This window comes from Crassostrea angulata, chromosome 6 (assembly GCF_025612915.1).
Source record: "Crassostrea angulata isolate pt1a10 chromosome 6, ASM2561291v2, whole genome shotgun sequence".
Taxonomy (NCBI): Eukaryota; Metazoa; Mollusca; class Bivalvia; order Ostreida; family Ostreidae; genus Magallana; species Magallana angulata.
The window spans coordinates 24,645,275-24,662,526 of NC_069116.1; the positions used below are offsets into that span (position 1 = coordinate 24,645,275).

The following is a 17,252-nucleotide window of genomic DNA, read 5'->3' on the forward strand; positions in this document are numbered from 1 at the left end:
CTTGCGAAGCACGACCTCTGGTGAAAGAATGGGATAGAACTTTCCAGAACGGGGTAACCAAGAATGCGGATTGACTAATTAGCGAAAATCATCATGCATCGCAGGCAGATACCTAGCATCAGACTTTGATAAATACAAAAAGTTAATAAATAAAATGGAACAATTAATGCGATTTTGGTATTCATGGAAAGAATTTTCCAGAACGGTGTGCCAAAAAACGGGTTGACTAATTGACATCATGGCGAAAAGTGTAGGGCAAGTTAACCATCGTAGAGTTGCTGTGACTGGCTCTGGTGGACGATTCCAGTCCCTCACCGATCGCGGAAAGAAGGAATTTTTGTATACCTCTTTGCTGGTCCGAGGCTGTCTGAGTCTGTGACTCCGTCTAGTTTGTCTGTCTCCGGGTATGTAATAATTCTCTACGTTTATGTCCAGACGCTGTTTTCTGACTCATTGGCGGAATGACCAGATAAGAATGAGAAGCTGTGGTCTCTCTTTGTCGCACCTCACATGCAAGGAACACATCTTCAAAACATCTCGTTCCTTGTGGGACCATGATGTCTGCCCTTTCTAAATGAACAATTTACACAACCGTAACTGTTTTATTCGTCCATCGACTTGTCTTTAAGCCTCTATCAGCTATAAGTATTCTTTCAGGTTATTACTCAAGGCTCTTTCCTATCTCATCTCAGCTCCATATATATATATATGAAGGCTTGGATTCAAGTCCAAGATTTTAAAGTATATCTCCGAAATAATAAAAATATTGTGATTATTATTTCTCGGTTTGTCATTCTTGCCCTGGATTGGGCCAACTTCTCTGGTTTACGAATTACGAGCGTAGGATGTCATTGTCGTTCCTTTGCACTGAATCGAATTCTACATGTAATTAAAACATTAGTATGATATCTTCCTTTGTTCTTTCGATATCCTCCAATGCTTGGAATGACAAACAGAATCAGATATCTTACCTGTGACCGTCCAATAAGTTATAAAAAGCTGTCCATTATTCAAAAGTATTCGCTTTTTACAGCTTATTAATTGGACAGTTACGGGTAACATTGAACTTGAAATAAACAATAACACCGACACAAAAGTGTATACTGACATAAGTAAAGGATTAAGGTTTTTAGCATTTGCACGCATGTACATAGTTTCCTCGCAATTTCAGCAAGTACTCACACGGAGGTTGAAGTTTGAATATTTGTTATTCGTAAATGATGAAAAAAATAATTCCAATTTCAAAATTTAAAGAAGATGGGTGAATAAGGGTGTAAACTGACTATATGGGGATAGATAAGATACCATAAAATTAAAATATGAACAAATCCCATAATTTCTTTCTAAATTATTTAAAACAATGTATATTTACCATAACATCGATTTATAACCTTTAAATATGTTAAATATGCAGAATAGGTTGATTTAAACTGGGTATGCGAAAACCTAAAAACCCTAGCACTATAATGTCACCTAATGTCTGATGCTCTAACCACTGAGCCATTCCGGTCATAACAAACTACATGTACATTGTTAAATGCTAAATGCAACCACGAATTAACGGACTTGTAGTATTTCTCTAAAACGTTCAATTGTTGGGATACAACATGACATTTTTAAAGTATAGTGGGTCATCTCTCCACCTTTTTTGTTGATTTAAATCGGTTTGATTTCCTTTAAACCTTATATAGACTATGACAAAAATATGGAGCCCAGACCCACTCTATAAAAGGAAAGGCATTGAAGTTCTAAAAATGACACTATTTGGAGGTTTTGACACGCATATATCTTATGGCTAGCAAAGATGCGGGTCAAGGGGAAGAACTTACCTGTAACTGTTCATTAAGTGAACAATTACAATTAATTCTATTAACTGTATTGAAAACAACCCCTTTACAATCCAATAAGAAGACGATGACAACTCAAAACAATTAATGTTTTCTTCATTGTCATTTGCAAGAGAGAAAACTTGAAAAAAGTACATTCTGAACACAAAGGAATAGATGTTTTAATTAGGTTACAAGCCTCAAATTGTCCATAATTCTGTGAGAAGAAACAACTACATGTATATATATTGTCGGGCCTAACGGCCCCTCAACAGTTCTTTCTTCTCATAGAATGGACATTTTTCGGCATGTAACCTTTACCTCGGGGAAGCTTTTAACTGAGAATTTTATTTAATTTAACGATATTTTATATATAACAGTAAAAGAAAACAAAAAATACTGAATCTTAACTTGCTTCTTTGTTTAAACGTTTAAATTCATATTATTTACAGTCGTATTACACCAGTATGTCAACTTATAACATAAATCTTCATAAAGGTAATGACTTTAATGTTCGATTTTATAAGCAACATTCAAAAAGCAAATTGACCGCCTGTTGAAGGACTGAATCTTCCCCAACTCTTCATCCTATTGAACATCGTTGTTGTGAACCAACATGGTAAACAACTGGGATCGATCTCTTGCATGGTTTTTTTACAGCCAAATTGAGCCTGGTAGTCAGGCTTGGGGTAATGCTAAATGTAATGGTAATGCATTGCAATGCATTACATGTTTTCAAAGTAATGCTAGTAATGTGTAATGCCACAAATTTAGCATTACAAGTAATGCTAATGTAATGCATTACTTTCCAAAATCTAGTGTAATGCTGGCATTACAAGGCATTACTTTGCATTACTATGCTTATTTATGTATATTCATCTTTAGAATTGTTGTGAATAAAAGAACTGAAAGTGTTCTTGATTTAAAATTATTTATCATAATAGAAGAGAAAAAGATTCAAAGAGATAAAAACATTTTAACTTGTTAGTTTAAAAAGTTTTTTTTTTTTAAATTGTCAATATTACTAGCTATTATAATAACACAATTGAATAAATGTTTCAAGAGTGTTGTTATTAAAAGTTTAAAGTCTTAAAAAAATACTCTAATTAGCTGTGCATTCAATAAATCTTTACTGTGAAGAATGTGTCAACAACACACAATGCCCTCAGGATAATCTAAACAATCTATTGTTTTGATAAGTGCTCAACACCCCAATCCCCTTCTCTTGGCTCTGTTCATGAACCATTCACTGAACTGGTTTGCATGGAGCTGCTGAACAATGTCTAATCCATTAGACCACTTCATCCTACCTAAAGGAATAGAAGACAGACATGCACCTTTTAAAGCCAAATGCATGCACTGTCCTACCATGATTTCTGGAAGTTTGAAAGTAACTTCCAATTTTATAACCCATTTGAAGGTAATTATTCTTTTTCACTCTCTAAACATAATTATGTGTTGTATTCTCTCTCTCTCTCTCTCTCTTGCTCTCTCTCTCTCGCTCGCTCTCTCTCTCTCTCTCTCTCTCTCTCTCTCTCTCTCTCTCTCTCTGTGTTATAGCTGTGTTAATAAATATCAGTTTTTTAAAATCAATTTTAAATATTCATTTATTAAATTCTCTCTCTCTCTCTCTCTCTCTCTCTCTCAATTTCTCTGCTGTATAGTAAGTACATTGGACTGATAGAAAATACAAGGTTTCATTTATTTTTATATTATTTTTAGAGAAAACACAGAGGTGCGCTCTTAGGATCAACAAAACCTGTGAAGGAGGGACAATCTACAATCAGAACATTTGTATCTTGTCCAATTGTGAAGTATAATGCAGCTGACCCGAAGCAAAAACAAGGTTTGGATTCTTTAATCATGTTTGTGGCTGTCCATTGTGGAAAGCAAGCATTTCTTAAAATTAACACATGACCTTGATCCGAAATTTCAAGTTCCCAGTCGTAAACACTTGTCAACTAAACTACTGCAAGAAAAGGCCAGAGAAATCCAAAGTTTGCTGAAAGAGCAGTTAAATAATGCAGAACATATATGTCTTACTGTTGACTTGTGGTCTAATAGATCAATGAAGGGATTTCTTGGCATCACAGCTCATTTCATTCTTGGTTGGGAGCTAAAATCAGCCAAGATTGCATGTAGAAGATTTAAGGGAAGACACACGGGAGAAAATATTTTGCACGAGTATGAGGAAATTATTTCAAACTTTGACATCAACAAAAAAATATTCTGTATTATAAGTGATAATGCCACAAACATGGTAAAGGCATTCAACTTTGGTGTCCCGGGGTTCGCTTCATCAGTGGTGAAAGACAATGAAGAGGAGCTCTTCACTGACAGTGATGTTGAAGACACTGGTGATGAAGAAGAACACCCATTTCCTTCTCACAAAAGATGTTATGCTCACTGTTTACAGTTGGTGATAAAAGATGCATTCGACAAATCTGATAACAGCTTGAGAAAGATAATTGTCAAAGTGTCAAAACTTGTATCTCATGTTCGTAAATCGATTCATGCTTCTGAATTATTAGAAGAAGAGAAAAGAGTCCAAGCATCCAATGCCACTAGATGGAATAGCCAACTTCACATGATTCAGTCAGTTTTGAATATTCCTGAACAAAAGATGGAAAAAATAGATTGTCCAGGAATCTCCTCATATGATAGAGAGGTTTTATTGGAGGTGACAAAAATTCTAAAACCTTTTGAAGATGCTACATTACTGCTTCAAAGAGAAAAAAGTGTTAGTGGCAGCATGACCATTTCTATAACATTTGGTTTAAAAAAACACCTAGATGCCATAAAGTGCGACTACTCTTCTAAATTTCTTTCTGTTCTGAAGTCTTCTTTGAATTCTCGTCTTTCTCATTTTGAGACCGATGAGACTTATCAACTTGCTTCAATGCTTGATCCTCGTTTCAAACTTCTCTGGGCTGCCCAAGAAAATACTGATGAACTTGTTTCACTTCTGCAAAAGAATGCCTCTTCTTGTGATGCATCAATATCAGATGGAGAAGATTCAGATACCTCTCCTCCAAATAAAAAGCATAAATCTGATGACTTCTTCAATTTTCTGCCAAAATCTACTCCAAAGCGACAAAGACACACATCTGAAAGATCACAACTTGTGCAACGTTATCTGGATGAACCAACCTTGGAATCAAGTGCTGACCCCCTCCTTTTTTGGAAAACTAATGAACACGTGTATCCAACTTATCAAAGATTGCCAAAAAGTACCTTTCCGTCCCGGCTTCCTCTGCTCCTGTTGAACGCCTATTTAGTATAGCGGGGAAGATTTTCAAACCCGACAGGATGCAATTAAAAGATGACACTTTTGAAACCTTAATGATCATTAAGTGCAACAGCACTTTATGATAATCTAATTATTAAATGTGAACCTGATAGTGAACATAGGCCTGTAGATATGTTGAAGTGTTTTCATTTATTAAAACATTTGCAAGACTCTTATATATGTATTAGTTTTACTTTTTTAAAACTTCTTATTGCTTTAATTTACACAAAGTAATGGTAGTACATGTACTTTGAACACAGACTACACAGTTTTTGCATCATGTCGTTTCAAATAAGCCTTAATTAAGTTTCTTCTTTGTCCGTCAAAAATTGCCGTGGCATACCTCTCAAAAGAATTGTCTTTTCCTTGTTAAGACGATACCCTGCCCCCACAACCAACTCTTTCGGTCCCCAGTGGTGCATCTTGACGGCCCATAGGATGCGAATTACCAAGATTGGTATCCTTTGGAAATATTAGAAAGGGGTTTTAGGTGTTAAATCCTGGGACCATGGTGTGCTGGTGTCTCTGTTCAGTATGGTTACGTGTAACAAGTACTCGGTATTTTGATGTTAACTGCGATTTCTTGGCTGGTTAGTTTTTGTTTAAATTCTTATTAGATGCGCGGGAATTTAACACTATACACCGCATTAATATTATACAATGTTGAATGGTTGAATAGTTGAACCATATATATATTGTTCATTTTCTATATACTGTGTCCGAATTTTTTCTTAATTGCTTTCTTTACCTAAAATTAAAAACAAGTAAAAACTGCATTGCTAGACTGCGTTTTACAAAAGAACTTACGACAAAGTCGTATATATATCTTGTGTCTCATGGATTGATCTTTCATATACAATTTTTTTAAAACCGCTAAATCACAAATTTTTTGATTTTTATAATTATATTTAAATGGCACTAAATTGAAACACTGATTAGTTTGTTATCAATAAGCATCCGTTCATTTGGTCGTAAATCGTAAGTTCTTTTGTAAAACGCAGCCATGACATTTAGAGAAGCGGGCAAAGTTGAAAAATCTAAACTGAAATGGATGGTAAAAACATGTACTTGGCTTTAATTCTATTAATTGCATTTGGCTTGAAAAAAATAAACTTTTTAAAAATTCCAAACAAGTGAGTGAGTATTTATTTATAATATTAAACGTTAGTGTGTAGGTATCTCTAAATTTTTCGCACAACACACTTGTGGAACCTTTCTTCGTATATTTTTTTTTCTGGTTTGTTTGTTTTGACACAGTTTGAGGTCTAAACTCATTAATGCCAATGTTAAACTACACGTTATGGGCTATATATAGACTAGCAGACGATGTCACACTTCCGGTTGACCCCCAAAATAATTTATCGACATAATAGTTTTGATTGCAACTGATATAATTTGGAGAACATAATTATTATTATCTCAAAAAGTCGATGGCGCGTTGTTTTTTTTTTTTTGGTTTTTTTGGTGTTTTTTTTTATATATATAATAATAATTATAAGTTACATGTATCTATTTGAATAGTTTTTCTTTTCATTGCTAAAATTTCCCTAGAATAGACCAAACTTTTAAAGTCTCAAAGGTCTAACATAACATTGGAATTACTAATACTTAAAGCAGAATACTTATTACAAACAAGGCAAATTTATCAACTATCTAAAAATCATTTATGAAAATAGAGTCGAAAATTTTGAACTCAAATTATGTCCAAGACTTTTCAATATTCAATCAATACAAATAAAAGTAAGGGATCTATGTTATTTTAAAGATATTATTTATAAAATTTATATATACTAGTATTCCTCCATATTTATGCATTAAAATATGCATTATATTAGTATTTAAAGCTAATATTGACATGTCCAAATCCTTTAAATATTCAACCAATACATATAAAAGATTACTACTCTTTAATATATATATATCTATTCCTCCATATTTATGCAGCAAAAAAGTATTTAAAACTTTTAAAAATTATGATTATAATTTTCATAGGGTACGTTTTCTCCAAGAGAAAACGTACCTGGGTACATTCTCTCTTGGAGAAAACGTACCCTAGGAAATGGGTACGTTTTCTCCTGGGTACGTTTTCTCTTGGGTACGTTTTCTCCTGACACCTAATGTTAGACCGTCATAACTTTCAGTTTGCAAAATGAGATATTGTCATAGACCAAAATAAACACTGAAGACAGTGAAGCAAAGGAAGGAGGAGGTGTAACGTGTTACTCGTTTCACTATGAAAGTTTATTTGTTATGCTACATGTAGGTTTGCAAGATAGAAGTCACAACCCGTTAGATATGAGAAATTAAAACGATTGATAAATATTTATAGTAGTAGTTGACAGCTATAGGATATTCAGTCAGCTCTGATCAGACGACTGCAGTATGTTGTGTGCCACAGTGCAAGGTAGATGGACAAAATGACCTACGAATAGAGACTTTTTGCCAGGCTAATCAAGCTGAAATATTCACATGTTAAGCCTCGGCCAAACTTAACAGCTGAACCAGCATGCATAAACCTTAAATATCTTGCACAATTTTTGGATGCTTATTAGTTATTACACACAGGGAAATGGAAGACAACATTTTCCACAACTTTGTCTTTGTGTTGGAGTTTGATATTTTAACAAGATTTAAAGAAAAACAGTGTTGGAGAAGAAAGATAACAGAGCATGGAGGGACAATATCCTATGTTTTTACTCCGAAGGTGAGTGATTGAGTGAGTGTCTTTAGAAAGGCCTGTCTCTTCACACATCCTTGACAGATTTATTTAAGAAAATTAAACATTTGGGTATTAAATGAGAGAATATAATCTCACCTAGATTTGTTGAAACTAAAAAACTTTGACAGGCATCTCTTCTGGAAGAAATGTCAGTTAAAATTTTCAGTCTTGATGAATCTAGCTGGTATGTATAAGCATATTAGATGATTGAGCAAGTAGATGATTAGACGCACTCTTGTTTTACTTTACTCTGTCCCAAGTTTTTGCTTTCACCACTTTTCTCTTGATATTTTGATTTATCACATGTTTATCCCAATATACGGTGGATATCACTCATGGGATAAATTTTTGATATTCCACTGTGTGTTCTTACGCCACGTGACGTCATAGTTAATCATTACGTAGGTTTAGACGGTTGATTGATGTAGAATGAAAAAGTAAATAATTAATTCAGTTGAGGGGTGTTGAGATATAAATTTGAAACATTTAATGTTAAATTGTTTCAGTTATTTGTCATGAATTCATAAAAAAATGTTCTGTTTGTTAAACTTCAAGGAACTTTTTTTCCATGCGTAACGTTGTTGACGTGTTGTAAATAATGTGTTGTGCGGCTCACAATCACAATTTTTACAGCAAAAGTTGGGATTAACAAAATACTTGGTAAAACATGTGATAAAAAGAATCTCTCATGATTTGCGATGGTATTTGATTTTTATCCAACGAGTTGTGTGTTTTCTATCCCCTCGCCAAGGCTCGGGGATAGAAAACACACAACTCGTTGGATAAAAATCATATACCATCGCAAATCATGAGAGATCCTATATTTATACCTTTGTGCGCAAACAATGTTCATCCACAAATATAAAAAATGTCCAGATTATCTGTTCTAAAACGCCCCCATTACTGCTTCAAGTTTCAATACACATCCCAAAATAGAAAGTCTACGGGATATTGCATTGCATCAGGCATGAAATAGCCCAGATGATAACGTTGAAAAATTGTGTGAGGTATTCCAAGCGATTTCTGAAGGTGAAAAGTTGTAAATATTTCCCATTAATAACCTCCATAAGAAATTTGTTTTTGTTCCTGTGAACTTTTATGAGTAAATGATTATATATAATGTACTATCAAAAAAGATATTTTCCCTTACATCAATTTCAACTGTATTTCTTTCACAGGTATTTGTATTTTAATCAAAAATCATAAAAAAGTGATGGAAGCAATATAGCTTGGGACATACAGTACTATGATTGCTTTACAAACAATGCATATAATTAATAGATCATCAGATTTTATCTGCTAGTAGCTAAATCTGTCAAAGGTTTGTGAGAAGATGAATGGATCAGAAACACTGAGTTGGGAATATGGTACATAGGGGAATGTAATGAAAACATTTTGTAAATCTATAATCTATAACACCGAAAATAAGAGAGAGTGGAGATCGAGGGAGAGAAATAGAAAAGAGACGTGTACGCAATAGCCATGTTTCTGGATGAAATCCTGATATTTTAAGGATTTTGGAAAAAATATAGTGTTCTTGACATGTTGTAAAAATATTGAGTCAGTTATTAACTTATTATGAACGTAGGATATTTATGTCTTTGATCTTGTTTACATTAAAGGTAACAAAATTATGGAAATAAAAAAATCTTATTTACCTGTAATTAGATTCAATATTTACTATATTAAAGTAATTCAAGATCTTGAAATACAATCTCAGGGATTATATGGAATAAATATGTATTGCAAATACATACCGTGACAACCTATCATATGAACAGATACTGAATAACAAACATTTTTCAGGTAAACTTTGTGGTGCTATTTGGTGATATGTTGGAGAAATCATCGTATAAGCAAAGACAAGCTGTGAGACATAATGTTCCTGTTCTGCGCTGTGAATTCATCACTGATTGTATTGAACAGAAACAGATTTTGCCAACAGCCACATATGCTGTTGGAGAACCAATATCTGGAAAGAATTTCAAAAAAGGACGAATAAGTAAGAGTTCTTGGAGAAATTTTTATGCATATATATAAGTCTCAATGTACCTGTATACTATATATGCCATGATACATACTATTTTGAATTCTCATTTAAGTAATTAACAACAGTACCGGTAACTTAATTTATAGCTAAACAAGAAAAGACAAAAAGGTACCTCAGTGCTAGAAGACATGTGAAGAGTGTTAATTTGAATGCTATAAAGTCCTGGTCTCTGGATGATCCTGAAGCCCCATCACACAATGATGATCAGTATGAGGTAGCCAAGTGGGTTTTGTTAAAGGTACAGTGAAAATAATTGGACTTTGAAAAATTTCTTGCAATAATAGAATTATGGTACGTACTTCAAGTGACAGTGATCGATTTAATGTTTCAATGGAAAAGTGTGGTTCATAACTATTTCATAATTGCGTCACATTTTTTGAAATATGTAATGACAGTGATTTAATGTTTAAATGGAAAAGTATGGTTCATAACTATTTCATGATTGCTTAACATTTTTAGAAATTTTAATGGTAAAATACTAAATTCAATGTTTGTATGTTATGTATATATACATGTACAATATAGGTCAGTTAATTTAATTGACAAGGATTAGTATTTTGAAACTTGAATTGAGACAGCTTATGTGCTATATTAGAATTGACTCACCACAATGTTTGATTTCCACCCAATCCTAGTAATTCCCATATTTTATTTATATATATACATGTGATAATAAATTGATGTGCAAGATCATAATGTTAATAAATGATATACAATTTAATTTATGATTTCTCATTATTCACTTTTCAGTCAACAAAAGTGATTCAGGTTATTGAGGTTCATGCGCTGACGTCATGTGACAAGTTCCGGCTATATCATCAGGAGGGACACTTGGATGGGGAGGTGATTACTGTGCTTCAATAGAACACAATCCTTCAATGATATTCCTCTACAGGTTAAATGTAAAAATGACTCTTTTCTGTGAAGTTATGTTAAAATTAGTCCCCTTATCTTTTTTTTTTCCATTTCTATGGGAAAAAATTGATTTTTTTGTTGTTGTTTGTATAGCTGTAAGTTATTCATGAGCACTTAACTAAACATAAATTACTCTTGCAGCACATATTGGCTTCTGAAGGCCCTGTGGTCTGGTATTTGGATACTGCTGATGAAGTTCTGGTTTGTTTTGAACAACTTTACAAGAAGTACACATCAGGCATGATGAATATGGAACCTTGGTACACACCTAGATTTGTCTCCAATCAAATAGGGTCACACAAACTCAAAATGGTAAAGAATTCACTACCAACAAACATTAATCAAAGTACTAAAAGTATTGATATACACTAGGCATGTTAATTTTGTATGATTCTATATCTCAAATGGTGTTTGATAAAAGCTCAAAATTTTCCTGTAATTCAATAATTCTACAACTAATTGACAATTAAACAATGTTTTAAATTCATGTTTACATTGATACATACTGTTGTAAAATGTCACAAAAGATAAGTGGAGTTTGATGTGAAATCACTCTGTACAACATTGTGGCAGAAATTAAGGGCTATAGGTTCTTTTTTCTTCAGACATTGGATGACCTTTGTTTGATGAACAGTTTCCTTGATCCAGATGTCGGACAGTTTGTGGAGATGATTTGGAAGGAAGCCACCCAAGAGGCTGAGAAAATGCTTACTATGTCTATGGAACATATCAGATCTGATAAGGTATGCATCTTAATTTATCATTGTTGCTTGTTTCAGGTAAAGCTTAAAAAAGCTGTTGTTAATGTGCAAAACAAAGTGTATGCATTTTTTTGCTCTTACAGGTAAGTATTTGTTCTTTTTACATGTAGTCCTTATGTCAAATGGAAAATAAGTTATGAAAATGTGTAACGTAATCTTTTTAAATCTCATTTGTAGGTAGATGATGCCATGGTCATTTTGCAACAGATTAAGCAGATGAAGAAAGAGAATCAAGGAGACAACCGCTTGGCTGGATTAGTGGAAGAGTTCTATAATGAGGCTCTCCCCCACAAACAACAGTACATATCACAAGATCTAGATCCACAAACCATCTCCCAGAAACTAGATTTGTGTCAGGTACTGTGGTTTCATTAATTTTCGTGGGTATCAATTTTCGTGGATTTTCTGAAAACCACAGTTTCAAGGATGCGTAATTTCGTGGCTAATGATCCTATCAATACAAAATGTTAGTTGAAATTGAACTTCAATGAACATTTAATTTCGTGGGTTGCATTAAAATTTGACTGGCACACAGACAGGAAAACATGGTATACTATGAATGTTTTCTCCACATCTTGTGCAGATTTTTATTTGGGATACTGAAATGTTGCAGTATGCTTTTATGTGTACTGAAAGTTATATATTATGGTGGCAATTAAAAATCATGGCTAGTTAACTATGTACCTGTTTTCTGAAGTCTTCTCAGTTTTTATTCAAGCTATTAAAAGCAGTTTGCAGTAAATTGCAGTTGGGCCATTTAACATGCTCATATTGATATTAATATTTTTCATGGTCTTGCATTTATATCTATCTTTTGCAGTTGATCTATGATGTTTTGGCTGTAAGTGAAGCCACAGATTTTTCTCCTGCTGCCAGCACTGTTGCTAAGTACAGGGCCCTAAGATGTCACATGACAAAATTGGACCTGTCTGCCAGCAAATATCAAGTCATACAAAATATTCTCAAGGACAGTGAACAAAGGTGGTTTTTATTGTCTTGTTATTAAAGTAGTTGCCTTTATACTTTATACTCCATTTTAAAGAGAGTGTGTAAACAGTCATCCTGATAATCATGCACAATTGTATGTGTATGTTTTCTCAAAGTTTTGTTTTTCTTATCATCATGTACAAGTGTTGCTTTTGTCTTTTTAAAGCATTGCAGTTTACAGTGTTTTTGAAGCTGGGAGAACCATGGAGGACATTTTGTTTGAGAGTACTGCTGAATGTATTGGAAACACACAATTATTGATGCATGCTTCAGGACCCCATAATCTCTTGGGAATTCTATCAAGGTAAACTTGTCATTCATTGGTGAATACAAGCTAGGTTTCCATGATTGACATTTTTTCTATGTAAAGTACTTAAAGGCCATAACAAAATTTGTGTTTAATTCAATTCATATATTAAGTATAAAGAATACATGTAGATAACACCTTTTGATTGATAATTTGAGACTATAAACACTGCAATAGTGTGCAATTACAGTTTGTGATTCAATGAATGATTTTCTCTTAGGGGACTACTTCTTCCTCAAAATGTAGTGGAGGAACACGGAGTGAACAGGACAGATGGGGGGAAACTGGGATATGGAATCTACTTCTCCAATTCATTCAAGTAAAAAAAAAATTGCATTCTTCTGAATGTTTAATTATACTGAATGTATTATATTTTCTTGACCTTCATATGATTTTTCAGTAGAAATATGATTTAATTTTCAAAATTATAAAATATATTCTTTTAAAACTTATACATATATTGGTCTGTATTCAGAGATTGTCATAGAAATATGATGAAAAAAATACAAGCACATGGATACATGATCACATATCATACTTATAAATAATATATCAAATTGAATTCATAAAGTTGTATATATGTTCTCCAGTGTAATTCACAAGTTCATTGACGCTTTAGTTTTGTGCTCAGACTGGGTAATATTCCATTTCCTAACCTAACTTTTGATACCCAAAACGTTACCCAAACACCAAGATACATGCAGATGGACGAAATTGTCATTTATTAAAAAAGATGACAGGAAAATCAAATCAGTAAAGGGGAGATCACTCATACACAATACCATAATACATGATCTCCCCAGTGTATCAAATTACATTAATATTAAGAAAAAAAACCCAATAATCCAGTATCCAAATGATAAAAATGTGCAAAAAGGGTTGCAGACAAAAGCTGCCACAGTACAAACAGAATTTTTGTACCCACTCCCACCAATTCATAAAATTGGATTTGCATGTGCCTTTAGTATAAAAGTTATAACTTCTGACCTCTCTCTATATTGTAACCCAGCACATGCCTTCAGTATGCTGTACCAAGTGTTGTGACGGGAATGAGAATGCTGGTAGTCTGTGAAGTGGCGCTAGGAAATTGTATGGACTTCACCACCCTCCAGTCAGGTATAACAGCACCACCTGGTGGCTACCACAGTTGCCACGGAGTGAAGACCACAGAGAACGATCCAACAGAGTTTTTGGTAGGTCTCATGTTATTTAAGTTCTAACAGTTATTTTTATCATACACTTGCATGTATGTAGATGTAACTCTCATTCAGTCAAATCATAAAATATTAAAAATGTGTTTGAAGAAACTGTAATTAATTTCATTTTTTTTTCATACTGTGTAAAAAAAGACTACCAGTACCTTTAAAGAAAAATGTGAATTAGACTTATTTTTAGTACTTGCTTTAAAGCTTCCTTGATACCCAATATAATTTTATATTTTTCCTCACAATAACAATAACAATGTATTTGTAATTCTTATCAATGACAGGATGATGAGTTTGTGATATACAGCACATCACAGCAGAGAGTGAAGTATGTAGTTCTGTTCACACTCCCCAGTGATCCACCCCTTCGACTGATCCAAACCACCCCCGAGGAGGAGGAGGAAAACATGGAGGTCACTGCAAGCTCTGTTGGTAAGAGTTCTGTTTCTCTCTTATAATTGAATTTAATTTTTAAAAAATAAACATATACATCAAATGTGATTGTTTTGTCTGTCTGTCTGTTTTAAACAAGAAATTTGTTGATTGTTATTAAAACAGTTTATCAAGAACATATATCATGGGCATTGAAGGAGATAATAAAGAAGTCTGTTACCAGTATTTCATTTTCTTATTCTTTGAAATTCATGGTATGGTAAGAACTGGTATATACAATTAATATAATATAAATTTATTTTTGATGTACATGTACTTGTGTATCTAATAGATATAATGGAATTAAGGGACCTGCCTGACCCCTTCTCCAAAGTGACCAGCGGTTTGATCAGCCAGAATAAGTCTGTTCGAGTCCCACTGAAAGCAGTCCATATCCGGGCCAAGGTCATTGATATGGTGGCAAAGGTAAGACAGATACTGTGTGAAAATGCATGCTCCATGTGTTCATTGGAAAAATTTAAAGATTGGATTGTTCATGTATGTCATAATGAATGTATAATCTGTCTTATCGGTAATCATGTCTTGATATGATATAGTAATTTGATTCTCCCATCCTTAATTTTTTTTTTTTTTCATCCTTCAAATTTGAGAGTGATACATGTAGCTAGCAAAAGCAAACTCTTTCAATTCATTTTTTTTTAAAAATTCTAACCAGGTTGTTGTCTTGCAATCTTACAAAAACAACATGACAGAGCCAATCGAGGCGAAGTATGTCTTCCCTCTGGACGAGAAAGCTGCTGTGTGTGGATTCGAAGCATTCATAAATGGGAAACACATTATAGGCATGTACATTGAAGTTAATATTCCCTTCAAGTTTCGATTAAAAGCTAAGAAAAAGATGTCTTTTATAGGGATCAATACAAAAAAAATTTATCATCCGAAACCTTTTTTTAAACATGTGAGTTTCAATTCCTATAGTTCTTTGAAAAAATTGTGTTCTACGGATTTAAAGTGGTACATGTTTAAAAGTTTTACCATTGGTTGTGGGGATTTTTAGGAGAAATCAAGGAAAAGAAGACAGCACACCGCGAGTACAGAGAGGCCATCAGTAAAGGTCACGGTGCATACTTAATGGACGAGGAGGAACCAGTAAGTGTCAACTCAAGAGTCATGGAAGCTAGAAGAGATTAAAAGTTAAAAGAAAGTGTTTCAGTATGATGATGTGGATAAGTTTACATGTGTAATGCACATGCAATAATGCTATGGTGTAATATGAAAAAAAATTTATATACCTTGGGTGGAACACAGATAATACGGTATCTGCTTTGACTGTTCTTGATGTCTATTATTACTTATTAGGTTAGTTACTGACTGACTACAGAAATATATCGGGTTATATATTGGGTTACCTATATACATGTATACAAGTTGCCTAACATCTCATCCAATTTAACTTATTTAAACTCTTCAAAATTATCAATCTCACCTTTCAAATACTCTTTGAAAATCTACACTAATGTTTACTTATAATGTTTTGTTGCCATTCAATTTTAAACGCTTTCTCCCTTTCCTCTGCAGAGATTTGAGCAAATCTCAACACTGCTGTTTTATTCTGCTCCAGACACAACAATGTGACGTCAATATTCAAAGGGCAACAAATCTAGTTTTAAAGAATTTCAAAGGGCAACTACTCCAAATATTTTAAGAACTTATGGCATGCGGATTTTGTATTATATAACATGAAATTTTGAAATGAGAAGGCGAAGCGTTGGCCAATGACGGCCATTTTGCCTAATATTAATTCTCACAGAACAAACATAGAGATATATTAGGCAGTCACGTGCTATGTTTAAACTAATGAAAGTATGACATTTCAGTCCGAGGGAAAACAAATAAATTTAATTTACCTGCTTATTGCTTTTAGGATGTATTCACTGTGAGTGTCGGAAATCTACCGCCCGATTCGGAGGTTCTGATAAAGGTGACCTACATCAGTGAGCTTGGGGTGGAGGGAGACGGCATAGCCTTGACCATCCCTGCCTCAGTGGCCCCGTGGGTCAGAGACACGGCCCTAGCTCAGCAGACCCAGGTACTGATCCTAGGTGTATAAATTGCATTCATTGTCCTCATGCATCAGTTATTTCTTTGGAATGTGTACAGCTTCAATATAGATGGCAGGTAGTGAATATGGAAAGTTTTCATGCTGCTTAATTTTGACAAACTATTTGCAGGCAGAGACATCAGTCCTTCAGATCAGTGACTTAATGGATTGTCAGATCTCTCTGCAAGCTGCCATAGAAATGCCTTTTGAAATAAGGGAATTGAATTCTGGAACTCATCGACTCAAGTACAAGGTTCGAGTTTATATCACTTTTTTTTTTTTTCTTCATGTCATTTATGATTTACACAAAGATTTATGATACATGTTTTGTTAACGACATAAAGTACCAGATAACTCTTGATTGTCTTAAGGTTTTTTTTGGCTACAAAGTATTTTGTTTATTAATAGAAAACTGATACCAAGGCTGTGGTGGAGATACCAAAGAAGTCCAACTTTGCCGAAGGATTCCAGCTGCTGATTAAGTTGGCAGAAATTCATGTTCCGCGCATGTGGGTGGAATGTCATCCAGAAAGAGATGTGCAGGTAAGAAGCATTGTAGAGGACAAAAATAACCAATTTTACTATTGCTTGAATAAAAAAAAAAATTAAAATTCATAGGGATTGAGAACTTAAATTGCTTAAGGACACAGGGTCTGAAATTTTTTGTATAAATTAATGGTTGACTTTGAATGATTACAG

General features: G+C 33.7%; 1 protein-coding gene and 1 pseudogene across 2 annotated transcripts in view; both read left to right on the forward strand.

The window, feature by feature from the left end:
- Positions 1-2,511: 2,511 nt before the first annotated feature.
- LOC128189397 (E3 SUMO-protein ligase ZBED1-like) lies at positions 2,512-5,291 on the forward strand (annotated as a pseudogene).
- Positions 5,292-7,130: 1,839 nt separating this feature from the next.
- The window catches only part of LOC128187177 (protein mono-ADP-ribosyltransferase PARP4-like), a 45,293-nt gene continuing 35,171 nt past the window's right edge, over positions 7,131-17,252 (forward strand). The window contains exons 1-18 of one of the 2 annotated variants that reach the window (XM_052857430.1): positions 7,131-7,819; positions 9,641-9,836; positions 9,971-10,122; positions 10,635-10,727; positions 10,941-11,111; positions 11,405-11,542; positions 11,738-11,917; positions 12,381-12,541; positions 12,714-12,851; positions 13,075-13,173; positions 13,864-14,047; positions 14,344-14,491; positions 14,784-14,917; positions 15,168-15,294; positions 15,510-15,601; positions 16,377-16,541; positions 16,684-16,806; positions 16,962-17,096. In XM_052857430.1, the coding sequence (XP_052713390.1) occupies positions 7,685-7,819; positions 9,641-9,836; positions 9,971-10,122; positions 10,635-10,727; positions 10,941-11,111; positions 11,405-11,542; positions 11,738-11,917; positions 12,381-12,541; positions 12,714-12,851; positions 13,075-13,173; positions 13,864-14,047; positions 14,344-14,491; positions 14,784-14,917; positions 15,168-15,294; positions 15,510-15,601; positions 16,377-16,541; positions 16,684-16,806; positions 16,962-17,096 (2,571 nt within the window). In that variant the 5' untranslated portion in view covers positions 7,131-7,684. The remainder of the gene's footprint in view (positions 7,820-9,640; positions 9,837-9,970; positions 10,123-10,634; positions 10,728-10,940; positions 11,112-11,404; positions 11,543-11,737; positions 11,918-12,380; positions 12,542-12,713; positions 12,852-13,074; positions 13,174-13,863; positions 14,048-14,343; positions 14,492-14,783; positions 14,918-15,167; positions 15,295-15,509; positions 15,602-16,376; positions 16,542-16,683; positions 16,807-16,961; positions 17,097-17,252) is intronic. The other variant, XM_052857431.1, reaches the window with a different exon arrangement.